Source organism: Pteropus vampyrus, unplaced genomic scaffold (genome assembly GCF_000151845.1).
Source record: "Pteropus vampyrus isolate Shadow unplaced genomic scaffold, Pvam_2.0 Scaffold159, whole genome shotgun sequence".
In the NCBI taxonomy this organism is placed as follows: domain Eukaryota; kingdom Metazoa; phylum Chordata; class Mammalia; order Chiroptera; family Pteropodidae; genus Pteropus; species Pteropus vampyrus.
In genome coordinates, this window is record NW_011888940.1 from 882723 (window position 1) to 900901 (window position 18179).

Sequence of the window (18179 nt, forward strand, 5' to 3'; positions counted from 1 at the left end):
GAACCTGGGCTTATGCTGTGTTCATCAGGGAAGGAACCTGATCTGTTTCCTACCTGGACACAAAGGACCTAGGGAGTGAGGGCCCCAGAGCTCATGGTCCATTGGCTTCTTGGAAAATCCCATTGTCTCTCTCTACCTCATTGGCTCACCCCACTGACGGTGTGGTTGTGAGGACCAGAGCTGAGGATGTGCCAGGGGGCTCAGCAGACTGGAGATATTAGAGGTCAGTGTTCTGAGTAGAAGCAGGACAGGTTGGTATGGCCATAGCTGTGATGCATCAGTTAGCCTATGGAATAGCTGGAGAGTTTACCTGGCAAGCTGGAGCCAGAATGGTGTCACCACTGGGTGGCTGTATTAATCATGTTTTTTATTTTCTATACTTTATGGTGCTTTGACATCTTTGGGTCTTGCAGACCTGGGAAGGGACTGCCCCTCTCTCTCAGGGTTAGCTAATTCCTAGAGATGGCCAACAGCTTGCCTGTGAGTGTGTCTTTGACATGCAAACCAATTAATTCCAAGTCCGTATCCTCCCCAGCCTCATCGGGTTCCTGCTGTCCCAGGGCGCTCTCTCCCACCCCAAATCAGGGGTATTGGGAAACTAAGGACCACTCCTGCAGCCCAGAGCCCGCCCGAATTACTCACATGATTTAGTCCCCTGCCTGCTCAGCTTGCCTACCCTGCCTTGCCCGTATATTTCTGGGAAAACCACAATTGAGGCTCCTGCCAGTCCTCTCCTCTGGCTTATTCTGCTTCCTGAACGACCTTGGTGCTTCCCCATATGGCACAATGTGCCTGTGTCCAGGGGTCTATGAGTATAAAACCTTCTTCCTTCATGGCTGTCATTTCTGGGTCTGCATGTCTTACATACCTGGTTATAAATCCTAGGTACATATGGAAACAGCGACCGATTGAAGACTCCTGAATGTTGAGTGCCTTGTGAATATCATGTATGTTTCGTGTGTCATGAATGTTGGTGCCTCAGCTGCCTCATGTCTGTTTACAGCATCATGGTATTGAGAGTTCAAGTGTATCATACAGCGTATCATGAATATTTAGAGCTTTAGTGCACCGCATGACGATTTGGTGCCTACTTGGTCTCTTGGTCTGTCCTATCTAAGCACACGTGTGCTGTACTTATTTTATCTATAGCTAATATGTCTCACATTATTCGCTATACTTAACCCATTTTATGAGTTTTGTCTATAAGTCACAAGATATTAGCTTCTTCATTATCTATGTTTTACATATAAGTTTGGTTTCCCGTCTGTTTTTCTTGTCCTCTATAGCAGAATTACATATTCTCAACTACGCAGCAAGCACACACTATGGAAAGGCTGTTCGGCTGAAGTTCCCTCCCCCGCTGGGACTGCCCATATGCTGGCAGAAGGGCCATGCTATTTACTCACGACCTCACACCCTGAGCTGCTATCTTGGGAACCACATAAGCAAGTGAGAACAAAGGGAGGTCCAACCACGGCCTTTGGGTGGCTGAACCCTGGCATGTCACAGGGCCCCAGGGCCCAGCACCTGGCCCAGCAGCTGATGCTGGGTCACTGGGAATTGCTGCAGACTGGCCAATGACCCACACAAACATCTGCCTCTGAAGGTTGCTGGGGACTTGAGAGGAAGGACTCACTGAGCTGAGGCCTAAACTTGGGAGGGGCAGGTGCCTGAATCACACAAGGTGGCACAGCCAGGGGGCTGGGGAGGGCAGTGCCTAGTCTAATGCCTCGGTTTCAAGGGAGGGGAATGGAATAGACCTACTGGGGAATTGTCTGGCTATTATAGAACTTCGCATGAAATGGTCCTTTCCGATTTTGCATGGTCCTTCCCATAGGCATCAAATACACGTCCATGGAGGGCTAGACCACTGATAAATCTGAGAGGCAACAACTCTGTCCCTTGTTGGTTTCTAATGATGGAAGCTCAGTTGCAGGGCCAAACTGGTTGCTCTGGTTCTCTTTCCTTGGGGTCAAATCCTTCATGTCAACAGCCTCTGCCAGCCCTTCCTACAGCTGCATCCTAACTCTCCAGAATTCCTACTAGGCTCAGGCCTGGACGCTGTGTCACCTGTTTATGAGAAAAAATCCGAGGACAGGAAATCACCAAAGGCAGGAAAACAAGCAGCGATGTCTCCTTTGGGCCAGTGAGCACTAGCAGAAAAGCCAGGGCTCTGGAGGCAGCCACGTGGGCACTGACCTTCGGATCTGTGCTGCAAGTGCCTCTGTCACAGACGAGCCTCTCAGTGAGTTGTGAGGATTAGAGCCCTGACACGGGCACTAATTCTGTTCATGTTTGTCACCTCGTAGGAGGAGGGCTGACTCTAGGACTCGAATCCCCTGATTCCCAACAGAGGCATCCCCAAGGATCACTTTAAGGTTTTTTTCTCCTGTGGGCTCTATTTTGAAACCTTTAATCTTCCTGGCTACATTTATTAATTTGTTCTTTCATATTTTAAAAATCCTATTTGACTAAAGTTTATTGTCCTCATTTTGTGAATCGAGGACATTTATCGTCAAACACTTTCAACTAGCACAAGCTATTCATACTCACTTGATGCAATGTGAATCAAACATAAATAAAAAATTCAATACAATGCAGGCTTATTGAAATTAATATGAGAGACCATCATTACTACTTTGAAGGACTTGATAACTCCCGTTTCAGAAGCTTTACTCCAGATTAAATAACATTGACAAGACTGGCTGACATTTACTGAACATTTATTATGTGTCAGGCTCTGTTCTAGCACTTACGAGATTGGCTTCAGTGGATGTTCGCCGCAGCCTGCTGAGTGAGACGCATCATCAGTCCTGTGTTATAGATGGAAAACCGAGCTTGGAAACAGCAACACGAATGGGTTAAACGGCAGCAGCTGGAAAACCACCAAGGAAAAGCAGAGGCTCTCCCGCTTCCTTTCTCCCAAGAGAGGAGCTGTGTTGTGCTGTCTTCAGGAGAACTGGAGCTTTCTTTTCGTCCCAAGAATAGCATTGTCCATGATACTCTAGTGGAATAACTGCTCTGCACTGGGAGATAATTTTACCCCACATTTTATTCCTGAAGTTTCGGAATTAACTTTAGAGAAATATATGCCAGACCATCATCTATGAACCCTCTATCTCTTAGACACTTTATTAACTATATTTAAAGATCTACACTGTTTTCTTTTTCTAACTGTAATAAAATATTTCAAAACACCATCCCTTAAATTTTCCTTTTTCTTCCTTTTTGCTTCCACCTCTGCTCCCTGAACTTTTATATTTACAGGTACAAGTGTATCTAATGCAGTAAGCAGTTGATATAAAAGATCAGATGGAGAACTTAAAGAGAACCTGAATGGGTTGTTCCCACAGGCAATTGGCAGAAGCTCATGCAAATCTTCTTGGGAAAAACTTCAGCGTGAGCCTGAGAGAATTTCCATAGTTAAAGTTCCAAGAAACATAATGTTTCATGGAACTTACCTTAAAAAAAAAAAATATATATATATATATATAAAACATATATATAAAACATATATATAAAACATATATATATATAAAATATATATATATGTATAAAACACACAAAGAATCAGGACACTGTGAGTGAAAATGAAGAAGAAGCCAGTAGCAACAAGTACATAAAAATTTTACATACTGGAATTATTAAATGGGGGAATTTAAAAAGCATCTTTAATATGTTTAAAAAAATTTAAAAGCTTGAAAATATACACAGGGAGCAAAAGATTGTAGAGAATGACTGAGCAGATTTGTAAAAGAATCAAATAGGAATCCATGCTATGAAAATATAACTGAAATTAAAAACTTAATGGATGGATCGAGTATCAGATTAGACTCAGCTAAAGACAGAGATAGCGAGCTGAAAGATAGATTCAAATAAATTACCCAGAATGTAGAATAAACAAATGGGAAAAAGATACAAGAGAAGTTAAGAGATACAGAGAATAAGAAGGATCTAATAAAAGTCCACCTGAAATTCTAGGAAGCGACATTAGAAAGAACAGATAAGAAGAAACATTCAGAAGGATAATGGCTGAGAATTTTCCAGAATTGTTGAAAAGCATCGCACTTCGGATTCAGGAAGCCAGAATACTCTCAAACAGGGTAAATAAAAAGTCATCTCTGTCTAGGTATATTATAGTGGAACTTGAGAATTCTAAAATTCTTAGTCAGAGAGGAAAAAAAATCTATCACTAAGATGTAAACTCCATGCAGACAGGAATTTTGTGTGACTTGTTTGCTGATTTATCCAACTAGACGAGTGCCTAGCATAGAGTATATACCCATAAATATTTGAAAGAGTGAACTAATCACCAATGGAAGAAAGGCAATTAGACTGATGGTTGACTTTTCAATAGAAAATACATAATCAAAAAATAGAAGGGAGAGAGGATACAGAAAGAAAAAGAGGGAGAAATAAAACAGCACAAAATAAAAAGGCAGAAATATAAATTAATTATCTCAGTTATCACAGTAAATGTATTAAACTTTGTTAAGAGGCAAAGAATCTCAGGATTAAGGGAAAAACCCCCAACATTCTAACTATATTTATAAGAAACTATTTATAAGAAACACACCTATAATAAAGGACACAGGAAAGCTGAAAATCAAACTAATGAAAAGGATATACCAGGCGAATACTATCTATGCTTGTTTCACGAACAATATTTTCATGAAAACAAAAGTATTTCATGAAAACAAAGTATTTTCATGAAAAAAATTCATATAGAAAAAGAAAGCTAGTGTATCTACATTTATATTTGCTAAAGTAGCTTTAAGTTAAAGAAGTTTTACAATTCATAAGCAGTGTCCCTAAATACTGAGAAAGGTTTAATTTCAACCAGAAAGCAATAACAATTCTAAATATGCTTGTACTATTTTAATAATGCTGTTTCAAAATATATAAATCAAAATCTAGCAGAAATACAGGGAGAAACTGAGAAAACTATCATCATAGTGAAAGATTTTAAACACATCTTTTAGTAATTAATCAAGAGGATGAAAAATTTAGCAAGATTATAGCAGATTTGAGTAGCACAATTGACAAACCTGATCTCACCAACACATAGAGAAGAATATACCTAACCAACTGATGAATAAACACTCCTAAAACACTTAAGAAAAATCGATCCTGTGGTAGGCTATTAAACCTTAACGATTTTCAAAGAGTTAGTCAACATTTTTGACTATAATGCAGTTAAATGGAAAATCAATAGAGGATAATAAGAAAATCCTTGTAAGTTTGAAAAGTAATGAACAACATTCTAAATAACTAATAAATAAATAAATCTAAATAAATAAATCATATTGAAAATTAGAAGCTATTCTTAACTAAATTATATTATTGATACTAGATAATAAAACCTGAGAGATACAACGCTTAGAGGAAAATATATGGTTTAAATTATAAAAGAAGATTCTGAATTCTGAAGGAAGCCAACAATTTGTGAAAAACAGAGAATAACATACTAAACCAGAAGAAAACAGAAGAAAGGAAATAAAAACAAAAACAAAAGCAGAAATGAATGACAGAGAAAATAGTCATACAATAGAGTACCAAAAGTTAATTCTTTGGAAAAAAAAAAACAATGTAGTAAAACAGACAAACCAAACTCCAGCAGAACTGAAAGAGAGAGAAACACATCATTCCACTCATGCAAACTCTTCTAGAGGACTGAATAACCTGTTTCTAATTTATTTTATAAGGCTAGCACAAGCTTGAATCCAAAACCAGACAAGGACATTTCAAGACAGGAAAATTGCAGGCTAACTTCACTCAGAACTTAGAATATCTATTTAACTACCTATGTAGCTATGTACCTACCTACCTACCTATCTCTCTGTATCTATCTTAAATCTAGCAATATGTTAAAAAGATATTGTGATCAACTTGGAAGTTGGGTTTATGTCTGGTATGCAAGGAAGGCAAAGTTGAAAATCAATTTCTTAGAAAATCAATTAACGTATTTCATTATATTAAGAAACAAACAGAGACTTCAGATTGTGGCCATTATGGACTAGCAGAGTCTCCTGTGTCATAAACAACTAAAAACGTAACGTGTGGAACAGAGGTTTTCAGACTTTGGACCAAAAGAAGAGTGAGACTGTGATCTCTGAGAGAGGGGAACAGAGACAAGTGGGGTGACCCCTACAATTGCTTTGTCTTTTGCTTGGAAGCATCTTCCCGATCACAGTATAGGGAGAAGGGTCCCAAGCAGAGCATGAGGCACCGAGTCGAGAAGATAGAGCTCAGATTTCAGGAAAGTAGAAGATGCTGCCAATTGTGGGGCAGAGTTCCAGAGAGGAGAGATTTAGATAGAAAAAGGGACCCAGAAATCCCCATGGGGTCCCCTTGAGACTTTGCTGAATACTTAAGCTACAGAGGAGTGGGTAAAACTCCATGAGTGTGGGCAAAGAATGACCTGGAAGCTTTAAACTCAACAATTTCCACAGCTCCATAGGACAGTCTGACCAGTCAGACCAGAAAGGCCTTGCTAATCACCAGGGCTATTTAGTACCGATGCCCGGAGGGGCATACATGACTAGCTGGGCTAAAACATCTCTAGAGCAAAGGCTACTATGAACCGGCTCTACCAAAGCTTACAAACAAGCCTTGGAAAGATCAAGCTGATTTAATTCTCAGCCAGAAAAAAGCTCAATATCCTTTAAAATCCAGACACTCAGCAATGTTTGAAATATATAGCATCTAATAAAAAACTATTATACCCGTCAATAAGCAGAAAAATGTGACCCATAACCAGAAGAAAAATCAGTCAATAAGAACAGACCCAGGATTAACAAACAGACCTAGAAATAAATGAAAGATATGATAGAATCAACAAATAAGAACGTTAAGAAAATTATTATAAATATACTCAGTATGCTCAAAGATTTAAAGGAAAACAGGAACAGAATGAGAAGAGAAATGAAAGCTTTCTAGAGATTAAAAAAATATAAAATCCTAGATGAAAAATTTCCTGAATGGGATTTATACCAGATTAAGCACTGCAGAAGAAGGAAAAAAATAGTCAATACCAACATATAGTAATAGAAACTACACTAAAGCACATAGAGAGAAATAGGTTGGAAAAATAATAAGCAAAGCATCAGTAAGCCTTGAGACAAAAATCAAAGCATGCTAACATACGTGTAATTGGAGTTTCAAAAGGAGAGGTGGCAGGGTGGAGGTGAGGGGGGCAGTGCAGAAAAAGCAGTCGAAGAAATAATGGCTGAAAATTTTCAAAAAATTTAAAGCTACAAGAAACACACACTATTAAAAAACTGTTATCCAAAATATACCAAGAATTCTTAAAACTCAACAATAAGAAAACAAACAGCCCGCCCAATTAAAACGTGGGCAAAAGATCTGAATAGGTACCTTGTCATATAAGATACATGGATGGCAAATAAGCATATGAAAAGATGCTCAACATCATATATCATTAGCGAATTTCAAATTAAAACAGCAAGGACATGCCACTACCCACCCACTAGAATGGCTGAATTTCAAATACTGACAACATCAAATGCTGGTGAAGATGTGGAGCAACGGGAACTCTCATTCATCGCTGGTGGGAATGTGAAACGGTGCAGCCACTTTGGAAGACCGTTTGGAAATTTCTAACAAAGCTACACATGGTTTTACCATACGATCCAGTAACCATGCTCCTTGGTACGAACCCAAAGGAGTTGAAAACTTGCACACAGATGTCGATAGTAGCTTTATTTATAACTGCCAAAACTTGGAAGCAACCAAAATGTCCTTCAAAAGGTGAATGCATAAACAAACTGTGGTATCTGTGCAATGGATATTATTCAGAGATAAAAACAAATGCATTATCAACCTCAAAAAGACATGGAAGAAACTTATATGCATATTACTAAGTAAAAAGCAAATCTGAAAAGGCTACATATTGCATGATTCCAACTGTGTGACATTCTTGAAAACGTAAAACTATAGAGACAGTAAAAACATCAGTGGTCCCGAAGGGCTGTCGGGAGGGAGGATGAATAGTGGAGCACGTGGGGGTTTTAGGACTTTAGGGCTGTGAAACTATTCTGTATGATACTGTAATGGTGGGTTTTGCAAAATCCATAGAACTGCATAGCACAAAGAGTAAACTCTAATGCAAATGGACTTTAATTAATAATAATGTAATGACTGGTTCATCAATTCACAAATGTGCCACATTAACGCAAGATGTTAATAATGGAAAAGTATGTATGCGAGAAGTGGTAAATGGAAACTCTTGTGTATTTTGCATTGTGTATTTTGTCAGGGCAAATAGTTATCCACACGGGAAAAAAATTAGTTTGGGTCCTTCCCTCACAAACACAGAATAAATTCTGGTTGGATTAAAGACTGAAATGCAACAGGCAAAGATTAAAATATTTAGAAGAAACATAGGAGAATATCTTTACAATTTAAGGGGAGAAGTGGATTTCTTAAGATACAAAAGACATTTACCATAGAGAAAAATATTGCTATTTTTGACCACTTTAAAACAAACTTCTCTTTATCAAACACATCTTAAAGAGAGTAAAAAGACAAGTCTCATACTGGGAGAAAATATTTGTAGCAACGGAACGCCAAGGAATAGTAGCCAGGTTATGTAAATATTTCCTACACTCGGCAAATAAAATATAAATAAACTAATAGAAAAATAGGCAAAAGACAGGACAGACATTTCACAGAAAACATAAATGGCTCAGAAACATATCAGGGTTTCCGATATTATTAATAATCAGGAAAATGCAAATCGAAAGCACAGCTCGATGCCACTTTGTGCTTATCAGACTGGCAAACATTACAGAGTCACCCTATCAAGCATGGCAAGGGTGCGGGGCGATGGGTCTAAAAGTCCGGCTGTGGGAGCGCAGAGTGTTACAGCCTCTTTGGAGGACGGTGTTGATGACCCAGTGCTGACAGGGTGATACGGGGACTTCCAGATGATTTGTTAAATAACATATCTAGCAGGGCTTTGAGTTTTTCATCGTGCAGGTGGGATCAAAGGGCCACGATTCTCTTCTGATATGCAAGAGAAGTTTTTCAAGTATCTACGACCTTTAGGAATGCCGAGATGTCATTTACAACATTATACGTCAGTCTCTGAATTATCAAGTGAGACAAGCAGCCAAATATAGTTTTTGTTTCTTTTTTGGGGGGGGTGGGGAGGTTATTTTCACAGGATGTGACAACAATTTCTAAAGTCGTAGGAGTCTAACAAGACCCTGCTGCTCAGAGTTGCAAATAGTGGTGAATATTCACAGCGGCGTCCACTTTGCAGAGAACAAGATGTTCTTTTTCTTTTTTTCCAGTCGCAAGTTCCTAACCGAAACAACCAGTTTTTGTGAACTACTTGTGTGGCGTTGAGGGTTATCCTTGTTAGGGCTGTGTGGGAGTAGGGCTCTGTTCTCATCTCTTTGACTCCTTGAGTTAATAATGAAAAAATATTTTTCAAGGCACGGTTCTGAAATTTCATTATACAACATTGTAAGAAAATAACTAGCCTGTGGAGTTCTGTTTGATTAGCAGATGGAGAGACGGCTGAATGGGATTCGATTTAATAAAAGTGTAATAAGAAGAGTACGTCGTTTTTCTACATTAATAAAGTTGAACACGCACACTTCTTTCCGCCTGGCACTTCAGCTCCTAGAGAAATCCTCGTAGCTGCTGCAGGAGAGATGCATTATAATATTCAGAGGAGTATTACTCATAATGGTGATAAACTGGAAACGGCCCAAATGTCTCCCCAAAGTAGATAGATAAATAAAATCGTGGTAGATTGAGACAACAGAATACTATACAGCAGTGAAAATGAACTATAACCACACATATTAATATGCATGCATCAAAAACGTAATATAGAAATTAAAAAAAAAATCCCAGAACATATGTGATCCCCCAAAGTTTAAACCAAATTATTTGGTAAAACCAAATACCATGTTGTCTAGATTTGCCTATGTGGGTGTTAAAACCATAAAAGAAAGCAAAAGAATGATTAACAGACTCAGGAAAGGCATTTTTCCCTGCAGTGGAGGGACGGGATGGGACTGGGCAGGTTAGTGGCGCCTCTGAGGTCCTGCCACATTGTTTTCCGGGTGGTGTCCGGGGAGGTGCTCATTTTATTATCCTTTAAACTGTGCGTATATAGCTTATTTATTCTTTCGTGTATGTATTTCACAGTAAAGATGTTGTTTAGGAGAGTGAATGGTTCCTGAAGGTACACAAACTTTTGTCATGGGGAGCAAGTCCTGGAGAGGGGAGAGAGGGTAAGACTCAATGACAAGAGAGATTGGCCTTTGATGACCATAGGAGCCTTTTCCTATTGTAAAGGGGACGGTGACTCTGGGTACAGATTCGGGTGAGTCTGTAGATTGGGAGATTGAAGGTCGTGGCGCAGAGTTCCTAAACCCTTGTAAATTCCCAGTGATAAGAGCGCCAGGAACATCTTTTGTCCCGCTGAGGGATGAGGCAACCCTGGGTGGGCTCCTGTGTGGGGGCTGGTCACCAGGAAGACCAAAAGCCATGATTAGAAGCCTGGAATTTTCAGGGCAGCAACCCGCCCCCCACCCCCCAACTCTTCAGAGAGGGAAGAGGGGCTGGAAACGGAGCTAATGGTCGATTATGTCTGTGTGAGGAAGGCTCAATACAATCACAACAGTACGGAGTTCAGGGGCTTCCAGGTGGGTAAACACATGCCGGTACCGGGAGGGTGACACATCCCAGCTCCATGGGGACGGACACTCCTGTGCTCAAGACCCCACCCTGTGCATCTTCATCTGGCTGTTCTCGTCATCCATATCCTCTATCATGCCCTTCAATAACCTGGTGAATGTGTGCTCCCGAATTCTCGGAGCCGCTCTAGCAAGTTAGTTGAACCTGAGCAGGGAATCATGGGAAACCCTGATCTACAGCTAAGTTGCACAGGAGTCGTGGGTAACCTGGGGACCTACTGCTTAAGACCAGCATGTGAAGTGGGCTGCCGTCTCGCGGGACCGAGGCCTGACTCTGTGAGCTCTGATGCTCTCTCCAGGTAGTTAGGACACCAAGCTGGTTTCACAAAGAATTGCTTGGTGTGGGGAAAAGCCCCACACATTTGGTGACCAGAAGGGTCAGAAGCGAAGTGTTCTGTGTGAAAGGGAAAGAGAAACAGAAGAGGGAGAATTGTTTCTTTTCCCCTAAGACAGAGGTCAATTGGCTAAATTGTCCCTATATTTCCAGTGACGTATATAGTGAGGTTCTCAACTGAAATGTGTGTGGGAAACACGCAGAGAATTTGAAGAGAGGGCAGGTATGAAGTGTCACCCAGGACGTGGGAAAGCAGACTCACAGGGGAACTGCAGCAAGCCGTGGTGTCAGGTGTCTGAGGTTTATAGATAGGAACGTTGAGGTCAAACCCGTTAGCCCAGTTGAGTGATTTTGCTCAGCCACATTCAGCTGCTCAGGCACAGACGCACAGGAGTCTGGTCCGAAAAGGGCTGGGGTCGCCAGGTCATGATGATGAAAGGAGAGAGGGGCACAGATGTGGAGGGCCGTGAGAGGAGGTGATTTAATCATCGAGTACGGAATTTAGGCTGGGCGGGAAGAAAAATAATGGCGGACAAGGGAGGTGATGAGTCAAACAAGCGCAACGCTTAATGGTTTTGGGGTCTTGATTAGGTCAAAGACGCGTTGCAGTGCGGGGAACTCGAGTGCGCTGAGAGGTTAGTGGGAGAAGATGTTTCAGAGGAAGATTTTAGCAGTTACTGGTGGTGACAAGTCTAAGGTTTGAGTGCGTGGCAGAAATGAAGAGATCAAGAGGCCGAGACACTGACAGTGGTTCTCAAGCAAGGACAGAACTGCCCACCCCCTGGGGGCAAAGTGTGTGGGGACATTTGATCTGGCAATGACTGTGACGGGCGGCGGGGGGCGGGGGGGAATGCTGGTAATTAACGGACAGGGCGCAGAGATGCCACATCTCGTAATGGCAGGACTGTCTTAGCACAAGGTTTGCGCCACTTCAAATGGCAACAGAGCCCCCGGTGAGAAACACTGGGCTAGGGGACTGGATGGGTCATCTGTGTGAATGTGGTGTCACTGAGAATGACGACAGGAAAAGGGGTAGAGGAAGACAGAGCGGGAGGAAGGGGAGCAGATGATGGCAATGAGGAAGCCGCTGGCCAGACTGGGCAGCATGGGACCAGAAGTTTGGAAGGAAAGAGGCGACATTGTTTAGGAGCAACAATGGGAGATGGGGACAGAGCCCCTGCAGGGAGAAGCCAGGTCTCAGATAAAGTCGAGAGGCCAAGAAACATTTGAAAAAGTGAAGGCCACTTGGGCACTCACCTGGCATAGACTGGGGGTTCTGGAAGGCACAGCCGAAGAGGGACTAGTAAGGGTAAGTAGGGGGGCTGGCCCGAGGAGGAGCTGGGGACGAGGATTTGGCGATGGATCTCTCGGGACTTCAGTGCTGACTGAAGTAAATAACCCGGGCTGGCGGAGCGATGGGCGTGCAGCCCTGATGGTCCCCCACGTGAAGTAGACAATCAACCCAAACATCGGTCCAGACTCCCCTGGGCACGGATCGGGGGCTCTGAGGAAACTACCTGTAACCCCTCCAGAGGGTTCAAGTTCATGCTTCATGTTTGTTGGAGTACTCCTTGATTCATATGGATTCAGAAAAACTGAGAAAAAATTCAGAAAATCATTCCACACTGTTGAATTTCGGAGGGGGACTAAACACCAGGTCCTTCAGACATCCGTGTGTCCAGGCGGCCGGACGGCCACCTCGTCTAGGAAACTCTCCCTCCCATGGCAGAGGCGGCTTGAACAGCACGGAACTGAGTGCTGCGGCCTGGAGCAGAGATGCTCAAACTTTAACGTCCACGTAAATCATCCGGGGATCTAGTGAAACGCGGATTCTGATGCGGTAGGTTTGGGGCGGCCTGGGGATTGTCCAGTTCAGAAAACGCTTGAATAGAAAGAGTAGGAGCTTTTTGATTGGCTGGGTTCAAATACGGGTTTTCCCTATGCCACTTGGGTGGCCTTGGGCTAATAACCTCCAATTGTCTTTGCGTAAAGCAGGAATGTCACAGGCTGCCCGGGAGTGCACAGCAGGGGCACAAGAAGAGGATTTCCCTTTTCTCCTTTGTCTTGTCCACAAAACAGTCTTTCCAGACTTAAGGTGACAGCCATTCTATATCTGTGGGGACACTGGCTTTCTATGGATTATCGACGGCCTGCCAGGGGCCACTGCTAGGGAGTCTCTGGTGTGGCTGACCCAGGTGGAAGAGGCGGCAGAAAGTTTTCCTGTCTTTGTTCGGGGCCGAGTCTGGCAAGCCTGGCTCCTTTTCTCTTATTCCAGTGATCTGCAAATCCCAGTTCCTCTCCGTGTGTGTGATAAACGGCCACCTAGACAGAGGGTCCTAGGTAGACTGGATTTTTTTCTTTGACTCATTTTTCAGTGACCTGTCCAATGCATGTGCCTTTTCCAGCGCAGACCCCTCCTCCCTCCTCCCTCCAGGGGTCTGGTTTAGTGATTTTGGTAACTTCATCCCCGAGTCCGCCTGTCTGCGAGGCTCTAAGCACAGCCTGTTGAGACATGTAGCTCCCTCAGTGCGGCTTGCCTGGGCACTGATCACTGGGACTTACGGGTGGGAAGGAAACGGCCTGGCAGCCAATGGCTCCCCTGAGGCCTGCTAAATAGGCTGGAGTGTTTGGTAGAACCTGGCAGTTGTTCTCAAGGGGTTAGGTGTCAGGGAAGAGCTCAGGGAACATGGCTCTACTCCCCCCATCTGCTCGGGAGGGGTACATTCTCAATGGGACCGTGAAGCAGGGCTGCAGGGCACAGCTGCGCCAGTCTAGCTTCCCCGGTCAGGTTGAGTGGGGGCCCTTCTTCAGTTTTCCCTTGGCCTCAACAAGAAGGAAACTATTCAGTTCCCACCCAGTGTAGGCTCAAGGCTTGACCCTCTTTGGCTTCATTGTTTGAAGAAGGGCTGGGGTGGCTTGGAGAGGCCTCGGCAAGTCTCTGAGTTCAGAATCCGTAAGGAAATAAGGAGCTGCCCATTAATTTACTTCTTGAGAAGCATAGCATGGAGCTGTTAGTCTTTATTAGCATAGACTTTTGCAAACTTAGAAGGTCAATCAATATCTGGATGATAAGGTGAACTTTAGGAGCAAATAATGGGGGGAAAAAGCCTATTGTCCCTTGGTATATCTGGCACCCTTTCTGCACGCAAGACCGGCTGCTTTACCAGATTAGAGTTTGTGACCAACATGCCTATTAGGAATCCATTTAGAATGGGGCGGGGGTTGGGGAGAGAGTCTCCCTTTGGTTCCTGTCTTGGAGGCGAGAACAGATCATTCCTACTTAGCAGAGAGTGAGCAGGCGCTGACAGACCGCAAGAGACCACTATTTATTTAACCATACTTAATACGAGAATTTTTGAATTAGTAAGGGGGAAATATGCTGGACTAGGCGCTCCAGTTTGTGGGAGGTGAGGCTGGTCACCCAGGCTCCTGAACGCTGGATGCTGCCAGGTGGGGGCGCGTGGCACATGGGTGGGGGGCTTTCCCTCTGCAGGCCTCCCCCACACCGCTGGTGGGGAGGAGAGGGCATTTTCCCTTTTCCCAGCCTCGCCTACATTCCCCAGAAGCTGGGGCTGGCACCCGCTGCCTGTGACGGGGTGTGGTTATGCTCTACTGGGCAGCTAAGGAGTTGGCCCATAGACTTGAACTCAAGAGGAATTCACGGGAGAAACGCACAGGTGAATCCACGATGGGGCGGGGCTGGCCATGTCTCTGCAGAGCAGATGGGAGTCTCGGGTTTTAACAGTGACCTCCCACCCCCGACACAAATACGTAACAGTCGTCATCTCCTGGAGGTCAGAAAGCACTAGAAAGTATTTCTTATAAAAGTAGTTTTTAATAAATCGATGTATTTCAATGTTGATAACATGATAGCCCAAGGCTATTTCAAGGTAGCAAAAGTGAAGATTCCTGGTATTTTTCATATAAACACTATGAATGACAGTACAGTTGCATTCAACTTCACAAGAAATGATCTCCAGGTTCATGAAGATTCTTTAACAGCTGTGACACCTTTCGAACAGTGAAAGCGCACGTGTGCTGACTGAGTAGGCAACGACAGTCTAGTGATGGAGCTGCGCTCTGAAACCGCGCGGGAAGAGACGACGGCACGTATGGAAACCGGGGTATCGTACAGAAACGGAGCCGTGAGACGACGCAGATTAGAACCCTGGAGCAGTGAACGTGCTTCTACCCGCCTCGCGGAGATGGAAAGAAGCCACGGATCCGAGCCCCGCCGCTGTCTGGAGTGCTGGCCCCCACACGCGCAACGCCATCGATCGGTCAAGATCAGAATTCCCTGCTCTGCACAAATGCTGGTGAAGGTAACTCGCGCTGTTGCTGTGGGTCAGGCCAACAGCTGGCTGGATGTCAGGCATCGGTGGCGGCTCACTCTCTACTACCGCATCGCTGCCTTCTACAGTTCACAGGCCACTCTTCCCAAAGCCGACGCCCCCTTAGTAGGGTTGGGAAAAATCCCCAAGAGCATTTAAAACAAACGGTAGACACCAGCGGCTTCTGACCCTCTAATGCTCTATCACTGCCCAACCCATGAGAAACAGGCTTCATTCACTTGGTTGCAGCTACAAAGAGAATCTCTGACTCCACCATGTCACATGTATCTCAATGATTGGATTTCTATACGGAATTTTTCTTAACAGAGATCAGATAGAAAACAAGATTCTTTGCCTCTAATGGCAAGGAAAAGCTAGCTAAATGCTAGTTAATTAAACCCATTCTCAGTTTTGAACCGTAGAGAGTCAAATAAAATTTTCTAAATTTCTTTATTTCTCAACCTTAAGCGATCTCGCTTCCAGAATTTTATCTGCTGTTAATATGATAATTGGCCACAGGCCACGACTTACTTCTACTAGGACCCTTCACACTATTTTAAAACTCCAAATGCTGCAGATTGAAGTAAATACAACAAAATAACAAATCGTTTGTGTGCTGAGGTGCTGGATTCTGGAAAAGTACAGATGGGATGTTCTTGGCTTTTCACCAAGAAGTTTCTAACGGATGGCCACTCCTTTATGTGTCAGTAGCCCAGCTTTAAGTCACGTACATCCGGATGCATTAGAAAAAACTAACCTATCACATTATTAAAAAAAAAAAAAAAAGCAAACAGTTTTCACTAACCTGGGTTTTGTTGATAAGACTCTTGAGTGAACAAATTCACTGCTACAGTCTTACTGTTCTATTCTAAATCTCACTTTTAGACCTGAACCAAGTCTAGTTTTCACGAAAGTCATATATTCTTCTGTCATCTCTTCAAACAAGCGCTCTGCCCCCACTAAAGACCTGAGAGTAATTTGTAGAGGCTTCCCCTCCAGAAAGAGAACAGTCAAGCATAAATTAGTTAAGTGGCTTCCTTTTCCTCAGGTCAATGCTTGTAACTCAAGGTTTATTTTCCCTGTGAACAGGGTGCGCTTAAGTTGATAAAATGAATCAAAATCAGCTTATGGAAAAGGTAAAAAATGTAGTTTACTAAAAGATACGTATCTTTACAAAGAGAAATAGCTATTTAGAAGTTTAAATAAAAGTAGATGACTTTAAAACTAACAATATATATAAAGCTGAAGTCACTGCCTTCGATAATTTCTACACTGCATCCAGTATTTTCTGTAGGACAGTCATTCTTAAGGCAGAAAAATCGAATGTGACATGTAATGACTTGGCTCTTACGTCCCAAGGTCAAACTGGGAGTGGACTTGAGCAGACCGTTGCCTTGCAAACGAGGTGACTACCTCTATTTCATCCTTAGAGTATGTTATATGAGAGACATACATTTGAGAGAAGAGAAAAAGATGGATTCTAAGATGCCCAAATGTGATTTTTAAATAAGAAGTCGATGAGACTAGGCTTTCTATTGTGAGGTGAAACTACTCCCAAAACAAACTAATAAACTCAACATACTCTTACATGGTACATAAAATGTTTGAAATATCAAAGAATTACTTTTGGAGTGTGTTATTCTAACTAGTTTCTAAGGTCTAGTATAAAAGGCAGCCCGAAGAATTAAAAGCAGTTGAAAGTCAACTCATACTGCTATTCAGAAGGCTACCATTTAGGATATTCCTACCTCATCAATAAAATCCTGTGCAGGGAGGATATCGATATGTAGTAAAATAACAATGAAGCCCCTCCCAACACATGTGCAAAACCTCTTGTCAGTTACTAGCAAAAATATAACGAAAAACATCTTAATTACAGAATCAGAGGCATCGAAGCCAGACGGATACAATAATGTGCCACCCTGCCTAGGTGGACGGACAACCGGGATGACAGCGACCGCTCGATGAGGACCTCGGACGGGCCACTCGGAGCGGGCGGGAGCGGGGTGCTAAGAGGAACCAGGCCCGAGGTCCGGCCAGCTCTCCCGCAGACAAGGTTCCGAGCCCTCAGGGCTGCGTGTGCGCCTTGACCTCTCCGCATCCTGTGCCAACACCTCGACAAAAGTGAACGCTGACCTAAAAGACAATCTGAAGCAGGTAACGGGACTACAATTGTGTAAGTACCTTTCTGTGTGCCTGGTATTTATGCCATAGCTCTGGCAATTGTCAGAAGTGTACGAAGGTTACCTGCCTCATCTCTGAAGACATGAAGATTTTCTTCTTTCACGGTGGCAGGAGTCCATGCAAGATTTGTAAACAGCGGTACAAAATACTGTAAACATAACTTAACAGAGCTTGTATAAAACAGAAGAAGTAAATCCAAATTTACAAGTGGGTAAAAAAAACAGAGGGCAGCTTCATACAAAGTTCTCCCTCCTGCGCCAAGTGATTTGATTACAAATATAATCCTGAGCTGAAAAACTGGGGCTTGGGGTAGAGCCATCTTTGCATACGGAACATCCAAAGGACGCTGACTCTCTAACTTTCCTCCAGTGATACTCAACTGCCAGAGACAGTTCTGAATGTGTGACTTTGGAGACATTTATAGTTTGGTGTGGCGCCCGGGCCGGGGGCCTGCTGCAGTGCTTGCCATGGAAGCGGAGGCGACAGCGTCCTCCGCCTCCTCGAGCTCGTCCTGGAGCTCCTGGCTGACACTGGACTGCAGGGCTGCGGGCGTGAGCCACTCCTTGGGGAGGCAACTCTGTAGGAAGGGGATGC

The 18179-nt window shown here is 43.3% G+C and overlaps 1 protein-coding gene across 2 annotated transcripts in view; it reads right to left on the minus strand.

Moving 5' to 3' along the window:
• DESI2 (desumoylating isopeptidase 2) overlaps window positions 1-18179 on the minus strand; it is a 59754-nt gene that overhangs the window by 1682 nt on the left and 39893 nt on the right. The window contains exon 5 of one of the 2 annotated variants that reach the window (XR_002782736.1): window positions 2757-3026. Coding sequence is in view for 1 of the 2 variants with exons in the window: in XM_011370066.2 (XP_011368368.1) it covers window positions 18004-18147 (144 nt within the window). In the remaining variant the exon portion in view is untranslated. Of the gene's footprint in view, window positions 1-2756; window positions 3027-15834; window positions 18148-18179 lie in introns of those variants that run through there. The other variant, XM_011370066.2, reaches the window with a different exon arrangement.